The following is a 19563-nucleotide window of genomic DNA, read 5'->3' as shown; positions in this document are numbered from 1 at the left end:
ATTTGATTTTTCTGTTCTCTAACCTATCAGACAAAAGGAGTGCTGGCATATTCTGATAGGGATACCAGAATATTTGGTGTCCTGAACAGCTGCAGTTCGTAAATGGCGGATATGATAAATATTTGTCAAGGCATGACAATGTCATGTCAGGAAAGCGAGTGAGGGGCGCATACCTGAAATGATGATGTATTAATTTAGCTCTCTGAAGTCCACCCAGTCTGGTCCCAGAATGCAGTAAAAGCCAATGTCAACATCCACCCAGACAAACTGAAACTGCTGTTGCTGTACCTGGCCTATTACATGGTAAGTCTGGGCATCTGCCTGTGGTCCTGGCTGAGGCTGCTAGGAGGTGGTGCAGGGGTGGATCACCTGGATGGTCCTGGCTCTCTGCAGGTTCTGAGGTCCCACCACTAAATACCCGAGCTTCATGTCAAGAGAAAAAGGGAAGGCAAACTTTGCTGTTGAACAGAAGCTACAGCCATGGATGGTTCAGTAACTGTTAGCTCCATTGGTGCCAGTCTGCTTTGCAGCTCGGTCAAACACAAAGTAGAGACCAGAATCAAAATCAGCTGGAAACACACCTGAAAATAGGCAAAATTGCATTCTCAAATCTCTCCATCCGTGAGAAGTACACCCTGTCCGCGTTGATGGACATGTGGAAAACAGACAAGGTGCCCTTTTCCTTATCCCACATGAATTAAAATTCTGTGCAATGACTTCAGCATCAAGCCTAGCCCGTGATCCTGGAAATAAAGCCAGCAGGACAAAAACACTTCCTGGCAGTGAATAGTTCCCTTCTGTCGGATGTAGCGTATGTTGTCCTTACTAGCTCCATTCCATTTTGACTTCACCAGAATTAACAAAGACTGCAAGAAGAAGGCAATGTGGGAGAGCTTCAGGTTCGTAGAGGTTGCCCACTCTGGCCATTAGTCTGCTATCGCTGGCTGGATTGTTACCGTGCAGTCACAGAAATTAAAGATCTGCTGGCACTGTCTGGGTCTTTTTCATTCCCCAGAGTGTTACAAGTGGAAGGTTTATCAGTAGTGGTTGGTAATATGCTCTAGTGCACGGTTTAATACAATTTCAATCTCCTGCACTTGTTTGAGGATTCTCAAGGCTTCAGCATTACGTTCCCTGTTTTTTGTTAGATTGAGATATTTCCTTACATTTGGCCTTCATCCCACAAAGGCAACATCTGCAGGGCTCTCACACAGTGACGCCAGTCTCTACCTCAGCCATGGTTTGTCTTCAGCCTACTGAAGGACAAGTTTGCTGGGGCTCCTGCAACGCAACTTAGAGTAAAAACTGGGTCAAGGCATTGACACATAGCCGCACTCCTAGCTATATATACATACGTAAACCTCTGGTGGGGACTGGCTCCTCGGGTGCAGGCACCATGGCTCGCTGGGGGATCCTGTGTCTTGCCTTGTGCTGCTACCTTGGGGTAGCATGGGCTACAACGGTAAGTACAGAGGCATTTCTTATAACTTGGAAAACTTTTTGCCTGTTCCCGCCTGAATGAGCAAAATCCTGCTGTGTCTACCCTGAAGCCCAAACAGTGACAGCAGTGGCAGGGTATTTTCCTGCCCTACACATGGCAAAGGCTCTCAGTGACATTCTTCTGAAAGTTCCCTGCGCAGTTCTGTAGCAGGTCCAGCCTGGTTTACACCTTCAGGCTGCAGGTTCTCACCTTCTACGGTGTGTGCATGGAAGAGCAGGGAAATTGCTGCTGCCTGTCTGCTCCAACGGGCAGCGTGCAGGACGTCTGCACGGGCACGTCTCCAGCAGCAGCAACCCGTGGGCCTTCCATGAGGAACCAAAGGGATGGTTGGTGAGGGGAGGCTGCGAGTCAGCCCACGTGTGGGGACCCTCCAGCTGGGGTACGCTGTGGTTGCTGGCATCACGAGGAGCCTGAGCCACGAAGGACTGCAATGGATTCACTTTTCCCTCTTCTCAACGGTGCCACATTTAGCTGGGTGTGGTGCACACCGAGGGAGGTTTCGTGGAAGGCGAGAATAAACGGCTGGGACTCTTTGGGGACTACGTCGACATCTTCAGAGGGATCCCCTTTGCTGCCCCCCCAAAGACTCTGGAAGATCCCCAACCTCATCCTGGATGGGATGGTAAGATCCAGCCTTTGGATGCCTTTGGGTTTGTTTTGTTTCCAACTTTTGTCTCCTTAGTCCATTAGAGTTAGGTAGAAGGTACTGCACTAACAGTGCCCTATGCGATGCCAAGACAAAGCTGAGTCTTGGGGCAGGTATGAGAGTCTGCATCTAAGTGCTCCTAAGTGACCACCTGAAGTAACAAATCCAAAGCATGGCACCTGAATTTCTCCTTCTCATGCCCTGGCTGTCCAGAGCTAGTTCACACAGGAAAGGGCACCCCGTTGTCACTCCCTTGGGCCAGTCATGGTGGCTGGGGAGGCTTTGCTGCCTCCGTGCTGGACTTACGGAGGTGAGGAAGGATGGATGGATGGATGGACAGCTTGCAACCAAAAGACAGAGCTGACAGCTCTATCTAGGACCTGGTGTATTCTCTTTCTCCTCTTAGGAACGCTGAAGGCAAAAGACTTCAAAAACCGCTGCATGCAGATGACACTGACGCAAAATGATGTCCGAGGGAAAGAAGACTGCCTCTACCTGAATATCTGGATCCCTCAAGGGAAGAAACAAGGTATGTGCTTGGCAGAGACCTGGGGAGGAGATTCTCAGTTGCTTTCTGCGGACAAATGGTTTTGGAGCATCTCTCAGCAGCTATGTTCCTATGGTGGGCAGCTGCAGAAACAGTGGGAAGGGTAGGAGCAGTGTCAGGCAGTGTTCCTCAGCTGCAGCGGGTTGGGAGTTTCAGTCACTTCTACAGAGCAGAGATGTTTTTGGCCATAGCATATTGCAAAGTACCACACCCTTGAAGGGAAGACATCCCTTTCTGGACAAATGTGTGTCCTACGACCCTAGGAATGATACAAAAGTCCTTTTCTGGTCAAGGAAAGAAAGGAATTTGTTTGGGATGATCTTTCTCCCAGTTTGCATCTCTGTCCAGCTTTGTCAGCCCATAGGAAAGGTCCACACACATTTGCTGTCCTGGGAACACTTTGCCTATGGTGAGGGTGAGGTGACAAGGAAGGCAGGGGAATTTGCACCAGCCCCAGGAGGTCTGTAATGCCCAAGTGGGCATTAGGGTTGGCTCTGGCTATGTCGTGGTTCACACTGCTTGTCCTCCTCCTCTCCCAGTCTCGACCAACTTGCCAGTGATGGTGTGGATCTACGGCGGCGCCTTCCTTGTCGGAGGGGGGCAGGGAGCCAATTTCCTCGACAATTACCTCTACGACGGTGAGGAGATCGCCGTGCGGGGCAACGTGATCGTGGTGACCCTGAACTACCGCGTGGGGCCCCTGGGCTTCCTGAGCACTGGAGACTCAAACATGCCAGGTACCCGAGCTGCTTTCTTTTAGGGGATCCTGCCACAGGACCCCACCTTATCGGCTTTGGCTGTGCCCCAACCCAACGGCGGGTGCTCTCTGTTGCTCAGGGAACTACGGGCTGAAGGACCAGCACATGGCTATTGCCTGGGTGAAGAGGAATATCAAAGCCTTCGGGGGTGACCCAGACAACATCACCATCTTCGGAGAGTCAGCTGGTGGCACCAGTGTCTCCCTGCAGGTCTGTTGTCCTTGTCAGCCTCTACTGCAGCCACGTCTCTTGCCTGTAAATGGGATAGCCAGTCCCTTCTGCAGCTTTCCTTCACCTGATCAGCATCCTCTCCTGCCTGGGGACAGCGGGGCTCAGCCTCTTTGTCGTGTAGCTACACCTCCTTCTTCACCTTAATCAGCTGCCCCACTGCAGGCACGTGTCCTCACTTTGGGGATCTCCGGTGAAACAGCTGTTAGTTGCTACGTCCCCCCGCTCCTCTTCTCCCCTTTTCACCATATCACCTTTTAACTACTGAGCCTGTTCAGTGTCACAAGAGCTGGCAGCTTCCCTGGCCTCATGCACAAGCTGTGTGGGGGATCAGCCAGCTCTGGCAGGCAATCGTCTCTTCAGGAATTCATTACTGAAATCGACTGATTCTATTTCGTGCTGCAGATACTGTCCCCGAAGAATGCGGGCCTGTTCAAGAGAGCCATCAGCCAGAGCGGCGTCAGCCTGTGCAGCTGGGCCATCCAGAAGGACCCACTCTACTGGGCTAAAAAGGTAACGTGCGGGTTGGGACCCAGCTGGCACACAGGACAGTTGGGGACCCCACACACCTACCTGGGCTGGCTGGATCACAGCCACCCTGGGCAGCAATCCTGAAGCTGAAGTCTTGCTTGAGGGAACAAACAAAAATGGCATTTCGTAAAGAGTATAACAAGCAAGGGACCCAGGGGAGCCATGCAGCCAAACATGAATTCTTTGAGATAACACCAACCTCTTCTCTACGGAGCTGGGGATGAAGCCTGACTTCTGAGGGTAATGCCATGAGGTTCTTCTCTCTCTCCTTCTGCAGGTTGGACAAGAAGTGGGCTGCCCCATAAGCAACACCACAGCCTTGGCCAACTGCCTGCGTGTCAGCGACCCCAAAGCCGTGACGCTGGCCTACCACCTGCAGCTCGTCAACCTGAACAGTAAGTCCTGCAGCCCGTGCTGGGTCCTCCGCTTCTGGTCTGCACTTTCTGTTTTGTGAAAGCAGCAATTCCAGAACACAGCTTAAAAACAAAAAAAAAATAATTGACCGCACACCCTCCTACCTTCCCTGGAGCCACCGGGTGCCGTGTAGGATCTGCTGGGCTCATGGCAGGTGGAGAACATCTGCACTTCTGCTGCCTGTGGTGGTTTCCTTCCCAAGAAATTCCCTCCACTTGCTGGGGGCTATTACTTGTGGTCCTAGCAAGCAGCCCCAGCACTCAGCCCTGCTCAGAGCAGACAGTGGCAGAACCGCTGCTGTGCTGCTGCACGGGTGTGAGCCAGACCAGCCAGATGGGCTGGGGAGGAGAAGTTCTGCTCTTCCCAAACTTTGGCTGGGCTTTTGGGGAGCAGACTGGGGGAAGATGGAAAAGAATTGTTGATGTTGCCTGCCAACACCTGGCAGGCAAATCTCTTGCTTTTCACCTCCACCTCCAGGAAGAGGTTTACTGAACAAGATCCTGCGGTCCCCCTGCCCCTTGGTGACATCCTACCCACGCTGAAGTCACCCCCCAAGCTCTCATTCCTCTCAGCCTGTTCTTTCTACAATTCCTCAAGCAATGGCATATGCCAGGCCATGCATCTGCTTTGCTGTGCTCCTAACACATTCTGGTTTTGTCTCCTGCTGCAGGTCCCCTGGTTCATACGCTTGCCATCACGCCTGTCGTTGATGGAGACTTCCTCCCAGACATACCAGAGAAACTCTTTGCCAACGCTGCTGACATCGACTACATCGCTGGGGTCAACAACATGGACGGACACTTCTTTGCTGGCATTGATATGCCTGCTATCAACCGCCCACTGGTGAAAATCACTGCGTAAGAAAAGGACTTTCTTAAAACCCTTACTGAAAGGAACTTTATCTTTAATTATCCCCCCCCACACACCGAGGACTTAGACCTCACTGGAGAAGGCACTAGCTTCAAAACAGGCTGTCACTCCAAGCTGGGGTGTCTAACAGATATGTTGCCAAGTCCAGAGTCTTCAAGAGAAAGGACTTGTTAGTGGGGAAACCTCCCCAGATATCTCTAAGGTGCTCCTGAACTCAGTGGTAGTGAGCGATAGGCTTGGCAGCCCTGCTGTTCTTCTGTGCAGAGCAGGTACAAAAAAAAAATGCTGGGTGCCTACCCTCTAAGACTCCTTTTTCAGGACTAAAGGAGCTTGTGTCCCATTTGGACTCAAGCTGCTCTGCTGAGAAAGTTGTGGAGCACATGCCCTACCTGTAAGAGCTGGGCTGAAATCCCTGGCTTTTATTCCTCCAAACAGCCGCTGACCGCAGGGTTAGATGTGAATGTCAAAGGGAGCTGGGATCAGTTCCCATGCCCCGCCTCAAGCTGCTGGTCCATAATTGGTGGAAATCTTGTCTTTTCAGGAGCGACGTCTATGAATTGGTCAAAGGACTCACTGCGGACAGGGGGGAAAGAGGAGCCAACCTCACGTACAATATCTACACCGAGCTGTGGGGTGACAAGCCAGATCAGGAAGTGATGAAGAGGACAGTGGTGGACCTGGCTACTGATTACATTTTCCTGATTCCCACGCAGTGGGCACTGAATCTGCACCTGCAGAATGCCCGGTGAGCAGCCCAGGGATGGCAGCAGCCCAAAGACTGAGGTGGGGGGCCTGAAATGCTGCACTTCCAGCACAAGGGGCTGAGGAGCTGTTGAAGAGGGCTGAAATTGAAGGAGCCACCTACATGTGGCTTGTACAAACATTACTTCACTAATGCTATAAAGGAGTCATGATGAGAAACAGTTTTAAATTGCCTTTAAAACAAGTTTTTGCATCTCAGAAACACCCAGCTTCACCCTGGCACTGTTCAAATCCATGAGACACACCAGCTGGATGATATGAGGGTTAGAGTGACAATCAGAAGTGGAACTTAAAAATTACCAGATAGAAGAATGTTATCTCCTGAAAGCAATTCTTAGACAATCCCAAGCACACGAGCATCTTAGAAGGCTGAATGTCTGGCTGATGTTTGGAGCATAGTTGTGAATCTGCACCCCCTTTTCAGCTCTTATCAAGTCTATTTTATTTCCCCAGGAGTGGCAAGACATACAGCTATGTGTTCTCCCAGCCATCTCGGATGCCCGTCTACCCAAGCTGGGTAGGAGCAGACCACGCTGATGACCTGCAGTACGTGTTTGGGAAACCCTTCGCCACCCCTCTAGGCTACCTGCCCAAGCACAGGACTGTCTCAGGTGCCATGATTGCTTATTGGACCAACTTTGCCAGGACAGGGTAAGTGATTGTGGTTCCACACGTGGGGCTTGCTACAGCACTCCAACCTGCTGCTGTTGCCTATCAACTTTTCAGAAGCAGTTCTCAAAAGCAAGGTGCCCGCTGTCTATGTTTCCATTCCAAGCCTGGTTCTATGTCTCCCAGTGGTGGAGTTTGCTCTGCGCCCTCCTCATCCAGAGAACACCAGGGGACAGCAGAAGCATTTTCAGAACCTGTGCTCTCTGCTTAAACTTAATGTTGAAGCTTGTTTCTGAACTTTGGAGTTCAGGCAGTAGTTAAGCTGCTGCGTGCAGCCAGGACAGATGCTGGGGGGACCAAAGCAGGAGAATACACATCAGCAAGTTGCTCCTAGGAGGTAGAATTATTATCACTTGTCTCAATGTCAAACTCTTTCGTTACACTCACTTAAAGCCTCACGTGAGCACAGGCAGGATCCCCAGACAACACAAACCTTGCTACATCCACAAGCTGCCCTCATAAAACAGAACTTCTATCTCTTTTTTCCCAGTGATCCCAACACAGGGTATTCAGACGTGCCCGTTACCTGGGTGCCCTACACCACAGAGGGTGGTTACTACCTGGATATCAACAACAACTTAAACTACGATTCCGTGAAGCAGAACCTGAGAGCCCCATTCGTGAACTACTGGAACGCCGTCTATCTGAAACTGCCACAGGTTGCCACCACCCCGTAGACTGTGGAGCTGCTGAGAAACTAAGAAAAACCACCTTGTAAAGACAGACTTAGTTCATTAAAGGCTTGCTTTTAACTGAGTGATTTCGGCTTCTCCGTGTCTTTGTCATGACATGATTTTGTCTCTAGCATTACAGTCAGGCAGGGAGCAACATCCAGCCCCTGGGCAAAGCATTTTCCCCTGACACAGCAATAGCTCGGTTAAGCTGCTGATGCATCAGTGCCATAGCTTGGTCTGCTCTGCCAGCTTTTTGGCTCGGGAATTGTTTTTCCTGGTTGCCTGCGTGATCCGTAGCAGGACGGACCCAATCCTGATCTGTGCCTTCGGATGCTGCCACCTTACAATCATCCATGGTAATAACAAACAACTCGTAGATAACTGCAGCTGTAATGTATACAACACAAACCTCTTAGTGAATCATTGCCGAATTCACTATTAAAAACCAGAAAAGAAACACAGGGGAAGTTATTCTGCATGGGTTTATGGTGACGAGTCCGCTTGGCAAAGGAGCTAAAGCTCAGGAAGGAAGATCGGGGTCAGGATTTGTCACCCAGGATTTGTGCCTGGAATAATTCCCGACTTGACACCACTGCGGGTGTTGATCAGTCTTGGAAAAGGAGACCCCAGAGCTCGGAGCGAAGCAGGGGAAGGAGAATTGCTCCCAGCCCTCTGCCTGCCTGGCTTGGAGCCTCTGCAGCGCGAACAGTGCCAGAGCAGCCAGGGAATGGAGGCACAGGGGCAGCGCTGGATATGGGATGCACAGGGTGTATGCATTGAATATAGGATGCCCAGGAGGCAGAGCTGGATTTAGGATGCCTCCCCTTCTCCAGACCAAACACCCCCAGCTCCCTCAGCCGCCCCTCACAGACTTCTTTCCAGACCCCTCACCCGCTTCACATCCCTGCTCTGGACACACCACAGCACCTCCATATCCTTGTCGTGAGGGACCCAAAACTGAACCCAGCACTCGAGGTGCGGCCTCAGCAGAGCAGGGCAGAGGAGGAAAACACCTCCCTGGCCCTGCTGGGAACCTTGGAGGCGCGGAACCATCGCGCTGAGGCCGCGGGGAGGCGCCGGACGGCTGCCGGGCGGGCCGGGGAGATGGCGGCGGGCGGGAGGTGCTGGGGGGAGCGGGGTTCGGCTGTGGTGCGGGTGCCCCGCACGCCGCGCATGGTGTCCGTGGAGTACCCGGGGCTGGTGCGGGATGTCGGAGCCGTGCTGCGGACCCTGGGAGGAGAGGAAGGGGTGTCGAGGGTGAGGGGTTGCTGGGGAGCGCGGTCCGAGGCTTTGGGGAGGGTGGGGGTGAATGGGGGGCTGGCGTTGGGATCCCCTCGTTGGGGTCCCCCCTGTTGGGATCACCTCATTTGTGGGCTGTTGGGGTTTAGGGGTGGTTTGTCTCGAGGTTTCGGGGTGATGCGTCTCGCCTGGGCCGCAGCCGGGTGAGGGAGGCGGGATGGGAGGTGTCAAATGGGGTGGGGGCACCCTTGGGTGCTGCAGGGAGCTGCCAGCCCTGGTGCTGCTAACAGAGACTGGCCCTGTCCTTCCCCACACAGATCTACGCCGACCCTGCCAAAAGGCTGGAGCTGTGTTTCCGCCCCAAGGACCCTTACTGCCACCCCGTCTGCGCCAACCGCTTCCCCACCTCCACCATGCTGCTCAAGGTGAGGAGGAGGACCACGAGGAGGAAGACTCAGGTGGACACAGAGGAGCCAGCCCAGCCAGAAGTCCACTTCGAAATGGAAATCATTGGGATTGTCACCACTGTTTACAAATTTCAAGGTAATACCTGTGTTTGGGTCCGCAGGGCTTAAAGGTTGATGGGAAGGGCTGATGGGAAAGGGAAGTGTTTCCCCTGAGGAATTTAAGACTGCAAAGAAAAGCAAGTCGTCTGTTGTTACAGCCTCCTTTCTGTATAAACCTTCACATGGACTTATCAGACAACTGCTCCTGAAAGCCGAGTGCTCTGAGAAGTGTTATCTTCGCTATGATTTCACGGTGTCTTAATGTTTCCTTCTCACAGGAATGTCTGATTTCCAGTACCTGGCAATGCACTCCGGTCCTGATGGCAAACAAACCTCCATGTATGACAAAGTCCTAATGCTCAAACCAGAGAAGGAAGAGTTTTTCAATAGAGAATTACCTCTCTACATCCCTCCACCAATTTTCTCACGTCTAGACACTCCTGTTGACTATTTTTATCGGCCAGATACCCAACACCGGTTAGTGCCTTTTCTGCTGATAAATAGTCCATGTTGGTTCTTGAAAGGAAAGAAATACGAAACATTTTGTTGGATTGATATACACTTAAAACAGACAGGTTTTAAAGTTCAAGTTTCATTTTTTGTCACACAAGATGCATCCAGTGCATTCTGACTTCAGTGTTGTTATAGGAACTGTGCTCTTGAAGCATCATGACAGCATTAAATGTATTGTTCCTGTATCTCATTAGTATCAGCTGCTGAATGCTTCAACAGAGGATCACTGCTCCACGCAGGACATGACATGCGGTGTAGGATGCATGAGGGTGGCTTTCTGCCTGCTTCCAGGGGGCTGGAGCTGAGTGCAGAGTATGGAGAGTCAATGCCGTGCGTCCTGTGACTACGCTCACTGCACCTGTGCCCTGCTGGCCCCAGGTTACTTGTGCCAGGAGAACAATCTGCAAGGTCTCCCACAAGAAACATCTTTCATTTTCTCACTGCAGTCCTTCATTAACACTTAGCAAAGCAAACTTATCTTAATACCTGCGTTTCCATTTTACTTTGTCAACGTACTCTACTGATATCCACTAACTCCGGTAGAGCAGAATGTGAAGCCTGTTGTGCAGCAAATACATTTTGTGCAAATTAGTTATCAACTTTCTGAATGGTTTCTATCAGGTAGTGCAGGGGATCTCCTTTAACAGGCAACTAGAGGTAGTTTAGCCGCTTGTTTTTAAAACTTGAAATGACCTTTCCTCAGTGGTGAGTCCTTTACAGTTACCAGTGTGCTCCCTGGGGAGCTGGGGATAAAATAAGACCCACTCCTTACAGGGCTATATCCCTTCACATCAAAAATCAAAAAAACATGCTACATTTTTATGTGTTCCTAGGAAAGCCACATGTCTGCGCATGCCACTGGCAGAAAGCAAACGCAGTCCTTTGCCTTGTTTCCTAGGGATGGGTACAACAACCCCCAGGTGTCTGGTGAGAACCTCATTGGCCTCAGCAGGGCCCGTCGCCCACACAACGCTATCTTTTTGAACTTTGACGAGGAAGAAGTCCCAACAAAACCCCTGGATGCTGCTGTACAGACCTGGAAGAAAGTGTGCACCAATGCTGTGGATAGAAAGGTGGAGGAAGAGCTGAGGAAGGTACATGCTGCATCCCTGAGTTTGGCTGAGCACTCTACAGTTGCATGCTGTGTCTGCAAGGACTGCATGCAGCCATTTTCTTTGACTTCCCAGAAAACAGTTGGGATCTCAACTACTTGGTGGATTCTCTTATGGTTTTCTCATTGTGACGTGAAATTTCCTGTTTAACCTTGTTCAAGATAAGGGCCCATTCAGAAGCCAGGCTTTCAGGTTCAGTTCCCATTGGACACCAGCTGTCCTTTGTGACTGTAGCCAAATATGCATTTGCTTTTTCTGTTCTCTAATCTATCAGAGAACAAGGGTGCTGGCATATTCTGATAGGGATACCAGAATATTGGGTGTCCTGAACAGCTGTGGTTCCCCTTGTAAATGACAGATATGATAACTATTTGTCAAGGCATGACAATGTGATGTCAGGAAAGTGAGCGAGGGGCACATACCTGAAGTGATGATGTATTATTTTAGCTCTTTGAAGTCCGTCCAGTCTGGTCCCGGAATGCAGTAAAAGCCAATGTCAACGTCCACCCAGACAAGCTGAAACTGCTGTTGCCGTACCTGGCCTATTACATGGTAAGTCTGGGCATCTGCCCGTGGTCCTGGCTGAGGCTGCGAGCTTCATGTAAAGAGAAAAAGGGAAGGCAATTTGGTCACACATTCAAACTGATTGTCCACCTGGCAGTGGTATCAGATTTTTTCCAAACAGATTTTCTTGTGATCTTGCAAGTTGATTTTTAAAGGCAAACAAATATTTGGCCTTCAGTGCATAGATTGCCCATGTTTCAGTATGTAAATATTGGTTGTGAAAAGCAAGGAAGGAGTTAGTAAAAGAAATATTTGGACAATGCAGGAAATTACTAGAATTTTCTAAGAGCCTCTGCAGCACAACTGTTTGTTGTAACCATCTACCCCTGTATGTTTACACAGCTAACAGGTCCCTGGAGGAGCTTATGGGTTAGGTTTGGGTATGACCCCAGAAAACACCCTGAAGCAAAGATTTATCAAGTACTGGACTTCCGAATTCGCTGCGGAATGAAATACGGTAAAAGGGCCCAACCCACAGGCACCCTCTTTGCTTTCTGGTTAATCCTTGTAGTTCTTTTCATTTGTTTTCAAACTTTTTTGCTGTATCTGCTTTGATGAAAAAGACATCTTTTATAAACTCCTTTAAAACCTTATTTTATACCATGTGGTATTTCTACCCTCATTTGGCACATCCCAAACCCCAGGAACAGCTGGCTGACTTTCCATAGAAAATTCTATGGAATTTTCTGGAATTCTATGGAATTTTATGGAAAATTCTATTCTATTTCCGTAGATTCTGTTGCTTCCATGGTAGCTTTCCCTCGGTGAACTCAACCTGCAGGGCACCAGGTCTGAGGCTTTAGGACAAAGGTTCCCTTGCACTGTGACTTTGTAGAGGGAAAGTTGAGGGAAAGGACCTTCTGGGGTCATGTAATACGTCCACAAGAGAGCTGACATCCAGTCATGATCAGATCTTATAGATCCCTCTTTCCAACCAAAACGGTTTTTGTTTGTGACACCTCTCCTCTCCCCATCTCGCAAATTCAGCGTATCCCAAAGATCATTTCACACCCTAGTCCAGCACTTCTATTACTGAGCTAGTGGTACTCTGCAGAATGCTTGCCTTCAGTTCATTATTGGTTTTCTTTTTTCACCTCTAGGTTACGCACCTAACGATATGCCAGTGAAAGCAAAACGCAGCACATACAACTACAGTCTGCCCATCACTGTCAAAAAGCCAGGTATGCTGTGCCAGCAGACGGGATGTCTGGCTCTGCTCTTTCTTTGGGTTACTCCATCTTAGTCTCAGGTGGTGAAAAGTCTTCCTGCATTCCAGCTGAGCCAAAATTGGCACTCCCTCCCTATTTGTAAAATTATGCTGTTGTTAAAACCAACAGGAGAGTCTCCTGCTGGACAGTGTTGGGAGAAGCTTTGATACATGTCTGGCTGAGCCAGACAGAAGAGAGATCCGTAAGCAACATTGTGAGAACTCAGCATGCCCTTGTGTTTGGTGATAGTGCAGCACAGATTAGAAGGGGAGGGTTTTTTGTTTGTTTTGGTTTGTTTCTTTGTCAAAGGAAAGTAGAAAAGATTAAAAGTATCAACAAAGGTGCTGTGGAAGGAACACAGCCAAACTCACCACCTTTCCAGAGACTGATCTGCTCTGCAGAAACATCTCTGAAGAATCAGCAGTTCACTTGCTGGGTTGCTGTTTTTTGCTGATCAGCAAAGTTGCATCAACATAGAGAAGCAACAGTACAATGCCACAGTGAAATATGTCCCTAATCGTGCCTCTGTTGCCTTTCAGTAAGTCATACAGTCAGCGTGCATGATCTGAAGCAGGGACTTGGTACTTCTGGTTCATCCAGTGCAAAAAAGTCTGCCTCCAGCAGGTATAAGCTAAAGGTAAGCATTACTCTCTTTTACCAGAATCTTGAAATAGTATCGTAAAAAGGAAATGTTTCCTATTTTGTAAGTCATTAGGGGCACAGATTTCCCTTTGAGACCTGAGTTGATGGGTAAAAGCTTACCTGGGAAGCTGCTAGCTGAACGTGTCACTCCAGAACTTCATCTGCTGTTCACTGAATGTATTTCTTACACACCGCAAGATGGGAATTGTAGTCTTACCCCTAGTCTTAAACATGATGAGCGTTTTGTTTCAGTTTATAAAGTTGGAGAACTTTATGGGCAGCAAAGTGCAAAACATTGCCGTGTGTTTATCATCTTGCACAATCCAGCAAGGCAAAATAAATATTTAAACAGGAGTCTATTTTTTTCCTCCTTTTTGCTAGAACAAAACCTCTGATCTGCTGTTACGTAGTAACAAGCTACAGCTAGAGCTGCAGCTTGGATATTGCCTTGGAACAGAATCGTGTAGGAAATGCCTTGTGCCAGGGTTGCCCTATTACACCACAAAACGTGCATTAAATCCTTGCTATCTTTGCTCTTCTTAGGAATCCATCTACATTTTCCGAGAAGGAGCCTTACCCCCTTACCGGCAGATGTTCTACCAACTCTGTGACTTGAACGTGGAAAGGTATGGCACCCTTTCAGTTGAGTCATGTTAGAACTAGATTTCAAAGCCTGTTGTTTATATCCAGTCCATTACACTTGCTCTCCTTTACCAGCAACAAAAGAGGTGTTTAGTTTCTTAATAAAAATAGAACAGACTTTTATTCTTTTCTCATACAACAGCTAGGTGAATAACCAAATATGCTAGTCCAGCTTAATGAAACTGAAGTAAGCCACAGTCTGTCTTATTTGAAGCCTGCATCTGACTGTAGAAGACTAATATTTCACCCCCTTTTTACTCCTTTTTAGCCTACAGAAAATCATCCATCGGAATGATGGTGCAGAGGCAGAATGCACAGAGCGGGATGGGTGGTGCCTTCCAAAGACGAGCGATGATCTACGCGATAGCATGTCCCTGATGATAAAGCAGATCATCAGATCCACTAGACCTGGTAAGGATGTTTCTGAACCTCAAAGTGCCGAGCAGTGTAATACTACCTACCTGATGACATTGAGATGTTGTGCACTGAATCAGGATATTGCCATCAATGCTGGGGAAGCAGCGTTGCTTTATTTGCTGCCTCTGTGCAGAATTAAGTGCTCTTTTACACCTGGTGCTCCCTGGGCTTTAGTGCATCACAGTGTACGAGCTGCAGCTGTTGTCCTGCATGTGAATGTGGGTTGGAGGAATAGCCAGGAGTAAAGAATTTCTTTTTAATCTTTCCTGTATTGTAGCTTTCAAGTTTTAAATGTCTTTGCCCAGTGATAGCCAAGATATCATCCTTATTGATGTATCTCTTGGTGACATTAAGATTTTTTTTTCCTTTTTATTGATGGCATATATCTTACAAACAGGAAGCGAGGAAATTATTTTTGCTGGGCCAAATCAATATCCCAGTGAATTAGCTCAGAATCAGATAGGAGATGAGACATGACACTGCAGATCTGCTCCTGTTCTAAGAGCATTCCAGGGGTGTGAAAACATTGCTTTTTTCCTTTTTTAAAAATTCTATTAAGATGTGCAACCTTAGCTGTGATCTTCAGATTTTTTCTGCCTTTCTTTTTTTGTTTTACAAACTCTACTGTATATTCTCCCACGTTGCACTGAGATGCATCAGAATGTCTTCCTCTCTTTCTTCCCAATGAAGCTCTTTTCTCAAGTCCAACAAGCAATGAAGATGGCAAAGAGCAGCTGGCATATGAGTCTGGAGAAGATGAGGATGATGAGGAGGAGGAAGAAGAGGACTTCAAGCCTTCTGACGGGAGTGAAAATGAAATGGAAACAGAAATTCTGGACTATGTGTGAACTCGGTGAGTAGTCTTGCTGCTGTTGGACAGAATATTCTTGGCTCTTGTTCCATGAGTGCTGAGGGCTCAGCAACCATACACAGGATGTGGGAAACCAGAACTTGCACTAAGTTGCCAACTACCTACCTGTACTGACTGTGGTACCTGCTGATGGCTGTCATTTTGGATGTTCAGGAGGCATTGCCCACATTTCCGTAATTGCTGGATAATAAGCCCTCAAAACATTGACAGGGGATATAGATTTCTTGCTGGCCTCCAAATGGCATTTAATGTAGCATCTCAACAGGCTGCCAAGAAGAGAGACCAGAGTCCAAACAAAAACACTTCCTGGCAGTGCATAGTTCCCTTCTGCCGGATGTAGCGTATGTTGTCCTTACTAGCTAACACGCTTCTCCATTCCATTTTGACTTCGCCAGAATTAACAAAGACTGCAAGAAGAAGGCAATGTGGCAGAGCTTCAGGTTTGTAGAGGTTGCCCACTCTGGCCATTAGTCTGCTATCGGTGGCTGGATTGTTACCGTGCAGTCACAGAAATTAAAGATCTGCTGGCACTGTCTGGGTCTTTTTCATTCCTCAGAGTGTCACAAGTGGAAGGTTTAACATTAGTGGTTGATAATATGTTCTACTGCATATATATTCTAATATCAGATATATGAGGACTGGCTCCTTATGGGTGCACACCCTATAGCTCGCTGGGAAATCCTGTGCTTTGCCTTGTGCTGCTACCTCAGGGTAGCATGGGCTGCAACAGTAAGTACAGAGGCATTTGTTACAGCTTTATGATTTTGTAAGGAGGGCTGTGTATTACTCTGCCTGGGGAGAACCAGCCAAGGTAAAGTGTAGGTGCTGGCAACGTGCAAGGCCAGGGGCACAAGTGGTTGTGCAACAGATTTACCTTTCTCAATACAATGCAAGCAGGGAACTAGGAAAAAAGGAGAGATGCTGTGGGCACTCTACTTCTAGGTAAGAATACCTACCTGTGCTCAGGTGTGAGCAGGCACCAAGAATAAAATGCCAGGAAAAATACCTGAAGCCCAGCTTTCTATCAACAACAGGCCACAGTTTACCTATTTTCCAGCTGTTTCTGAAATTCCTCTGTCTGGGAAGACTGCAGTTACATGGATGCTTAATTCTGCCTTAGTAGGTAATGACATTAGCAGCACTGCCTATACAATACAATCCTTTAGTTTTCAAAAACTCAGCTTTAAAGTAATCTATGTAACAAAAGACAAAGAAATTCTGTGCCTCAGGGCTGTATCTATAATACCCACACTCAGAGCTGTTACACCACCCAACCAATATCCACTGCAGTCTGTGCAATTATAAAATAGAAAATAAACATGCTGGCCATGCTAGGAAAGGAACCCTTGAACTCCAAAGGAATGATGCCTCAATCCAAAACAGACCACTATCCATAACATAAGGACCAACCCTTAGAGTTTCTCTTAAAACCATTGCTAATATGAAAAGGAGTAAAACCGGTACAGTAGAGGTCCCATTTATACTATTGGAAAATGTACCAGGCCCAACAACTCAGACTCAAATGAGCAGGGTTAGTTGAAAGCAGGAACTAGATCTGCAAACAAAAAAGCCTTGTTTCTTCATTCAAGCCCAAAACAAAGCTCAGCTCACGTACTGCACGGTACAACCCCAGGCTCAGTCCCCACCTCATCCACGGTCAGATCCATTTCCTTTCTCCAGGAACGGGCCAGCATTTTGGGAAGGAAGATAGGACACCCCCTGCCTTGGGGCAGGGACGTTTGAGCATCGATATTTTATTGCAAAGACTAATTACATTGCTGTGTACAAGTCACACTGGGCAGTGTGCTCCTTCATTGAAGTGGTACAAAATACATATGGTACAGCCAGTCCCTCCGGTGATGCTGAGCTGCCGAGGGAAAAAGGCAGGAGGGGAAGGAAGGGGACGGTGACAGCGGGGTGGGCAGGAGCTGGCAGGCACAGAGCGGCACGGGGCCGAGGGGAGGCCCCGGGGTGCTGGTACCAGGCTCCAGGCAGGGAGAGGGGGGGAAACAGGAGGCAGGCTCTGCGTCAGGGTGCCAGCGGCTCCCATCATGTGCAGCGTGGGCACGGTGGGCCAGGCCGTGCCACCCTAAGGGGACACGGGGCTGGCAGAGCTGGTGCCAGCCCCGCTGGTCAAGAAGCAAGCAGCCTCTCCCCGCCCGGTGCCATGGGTCCCCACAGGTCCCACCACCACCTCCTGCCACCAGCCCTGGTCCCCCAAGCGTGAGAGCGCAGCGTTGCTGCAGCCCAGGCCCCTCTCCTGGAGCCGGGGAACGCGTGGCCCCTTCCCAGCAGCACGGACAGACAGGGAGGAGAGGGTGGGGTGGGAGGAAGTGCTTAAATGAGATGGCCCAGCAGGTCCAGGAGCAAAGAAAACATAAAAATAATAATAAAAAAAAAAGTTTTAAAATGGAAAAAAATCCCCCCTTTGGTTAGTGTTTCCTACAGTCAATAAAAGAAGCATCTCTGCCCCTGCTCGATCAACTAGTGGGAAAGAAACAAGGGAGAGAGGGAGGCCAGAGCGGTCTGTGCCTCAGAGCGTGACAGCGCAAGGCTGCTGCTTCCAGCAGCCCAAAACAGCAGGGGGGAGAGGAGAGGGACTGGGCTGCAGGGCAGGGGGAGGCTGGGTTAGTAAAATGTACAAGTTCATCTTTTCTATTTACAACCAATAAATATTGAAAAAAAAAAAAAAAAAGTAAACATTTTCGTTTTATACAAAAGAAGTCTCATTGCTGCTTCTCCCATGGTCAGTGTTTGAAAAAGTCTGGTTAAAGCCCAAGGTGAGTGGCACTTTCTGGGGGGCAGGCGGCGGCACCGGGGTTCTCAGAGCACCCCGAGCTCTGTCTCGCCTCCTTGCCCACCTGCGCAGACCCAGGGTCTCTATTTACACAGATTTGGACAGAAATTCACTCTCCTCTTCCTCGTTAGGCTGGCAGCTCTGGGGGCATGGGGAGGCGCTCAAAGCTTCCCCCGCCTGCAGAAGAGACACTGGCGTTTGATCTTTGGTGCAGGTTTGAACGCGGGCTGGCGAAGTCCAGCTGCATCGGGGAGAGGAGCGAGACCACGCGAAGGCTTCCAGTCATCAAGAGCACGAGGCGCCTGCTCCATCGCGGCACGCACACAGCCCTTCCCGGGGCTCCCAGCACCGGCACGGGGCTGAATCCTTTCCAGCGTGCCTTCTCGTCCACGGCTTCTCCCAGGATAAGGACGTGGAGGTAAAACCAACGCTGGGAAGCTCCCGGAGCAGCTTCCTTGCAAACGGCCCCTCTGCAGGCCTCCGCTCCCCGGCTCGCGCGGACACAAGGCACCTACGGCAGAGAGGCGGGCTCCTGCTCTGGGCAGGCCGGCGGCTGGACAAGTGGCGCACCGTGGAAGGTTTGAAAAATAAAAATAATAAAACAGAGAGATTTCTCCCCGCTGCCTTCCTGTGTAGAGGGAAAAAAAAAAAAAAAAAAAAAAAGACCTGATTGAAACAGGAGTTTGTGCAGAGAGGCGGAGGCCACCGGTTGCCAAAGCGCCCTGGCTCTCGGTGCGGGCGAGGGTCGCTCCTCGCCGTGCCGGTGGCACGGGGACCAGCCACAGCCGGGCCCGGAGCAGCCTGCCCCCAAGGCCCCGTCGGTGAGGGGTGGCAGTGGGGCTGAGGCTAGAAGATGCCTTTGGCGATCTTCAGGCCTTTCTGCTTCATCCTGGGCAGGGTGGAGCTGGAGCCGTGCTTGATCTTCACCCCCTTGGAGAAACCCCGCTTCTTCAGCACAAAGTCGTAGTTGGCGGCCGAGTTCATGGCGTAGAAGACGTTGGCGTTGTCGGGGATTTTCAGCTCTAGAAGTGTCCAAGGACAGGGGTCAGTTGGGCACCCCAAAAAGGGCTGCGAGCAGTCCCTGGGGGCTGGCACCCCCCTGCTGCCACCTCCCGGCCCTGCCCCCCCCTGTGCTCTCCAGGCTGAGGTGTGGTCAGCTGGGGAGACAGCCAGGGCCTGGAAAGCCTCCTGCACCCCGGTACGCACCTCTCTCCTCCGAGATGATCTGAACGAGCTCGTAGTCTTCAGGCCGGTCCCCGTCCAAGTTGTGTTTGGCCATGGCCTTGCGAATAACCACCGGGGTCTTATCCTGGCTTGTGACCTGCAGGCACAGAGCATTATTAACCAAAGAGGGGACAAAACGCTGCAAAACCTCCTGCCTCCGTCTCCTCCCAGTGTGGGACATGCCCGCGTCCAAGCGCGGCGAGCTCCCCCCCCACCCAAATTCCCCGC

At 49.8% G+C, this 19563-nt stretch overlaps 3 protein-coding genes and 1 long non-coding RNA gene across 8 annotated transcripts in view; 2 read left to right on the top strand and 2 right to left on the bottom strand.

Moving 5' to 3' along the window:
- The first annotated feature begins 1340 nt into the window (after positions 1 to 1340).
- Positions 1341 to 7677, top strand: CEL (carboxyl ester lipase). The gene is made up of 11 exons (XM_068656867.1): positions 1341 to 1462; positions 1973 to 2123; positions 2554 to 2676; positions 3234 to 3431; positions 3532 to 3662; positions 4086 to 4193; positions 4489 to 4606; positions 5296 to 5482; positions 6037 to 6240; positions 6711 to 6908; positions 7417 to 7677. Exons 1-11 carry the CDS (start codon positions 1397 to 1399, stop codon positions 7601 to 7603), a joined length of 1671 nt encoding a protein of 556 aa, XP_068512968.1. The 5' UTR covers positions 1341 to 1396; the 3' UTR covers positions 7604 to 7677.
- Positions 7678 to 8672: 995 nt separating this feature from the next.
- GTF3C5 (general transcription factor IIIC subunit 5) lies at positions 8673 to 18717 on the top strand. Of its 2 annotated transcripts, none has more exons than XM_068656869.1 (12): positions 8673 to 8857; positions 9157 to 9382; positions 9624 to 9822; positions 10757 to 10952; positions 11418 to 11522; positions 11877 to 11991; positions 12635 to 12715; positions 13282 to 13379; positions 13928 to 14010; positions 14295 to 14437; positions 15134 to 15296; positions 18326 to 18717. In XM_068656869.1, the coding sequence occupies exons 1-11, from the start codon at positions 8705 to 8707 to the stop codon at positions 15289 to 15291; spliced, it is 1557 nt and encodes a 518-aa protein (XP_068512970.1). In that variant the 5' UTR covers positions 8673 to 8704; the 3' UTR covers positions 15292 to 15296; positions 18326 to 18717. The 2 variants fall into 2 exon arrangements, with proteins under 2 accessions (XP_068512970.1, XP_068512969.1); XM_068656868.1 differs by having other exon boundaries at positions 15710 to 18717.
- Positions 9400 to 14299, bottom strand: LOC137842609 (uncharacterized). The gene is made up of 3 exons (XR_011089119.1): positions 13505 to 14299; positions 11393 to 11565; positions 9400 to 9470 (listed from the first exon to the last, which is right to left on the bottom strand). It is a non-coding gene; the product is annotated as an uncharacterized lncRNA (long non-coding RNA).
- The window catches only part of RALGDS (ral guanine nucleotide dissociation stimulator), a 47011-nt gene continuing 44500 nt past the window's right edge, over positions 17053 to 19563 (bottom strand). For all 4 annotated transcript variants that reach the window (XM_068656855.1, XM_068656852.1, XM_068656851.1 and 1 more), the window contains exons 17-18: positions 19318 to 19432; positions 17053 to 19133 (exon numbers count right to left, since the gene is read on the bottom strand). In XM_068656855.1, coding sequence (XP_068512956.1) covers positions 18958 to 19133; positions 19318 to 19432 — 291 coding nt within the window. In that variant the 3' untranslated portion in view covers positions 17053 to 18957. The remainder of the gene's footprint in view (positions 19134 to 19317; positions 19433 to 19563) is intronic.

The sequence above is a fragment of the Anas acuta genome, chromosome 20, assembly GCF_963932015.1.
Source record: "Anas acuta chromosome 20, bAnaAcu1.1, whole genome shotgun sequence".
Classification (NCBI taxonomy): domain Eukaryota; kingdom Metazoa; phylum Chordata; class Aves; order Anseriformes; family Anatidae; genus Anas; species Anas acuta.
The sequence above is the reverse complement of the archived record's forward strand: the minus strand, read 5'-3'. Positions and strand labels throughout refer to the sequence as shown.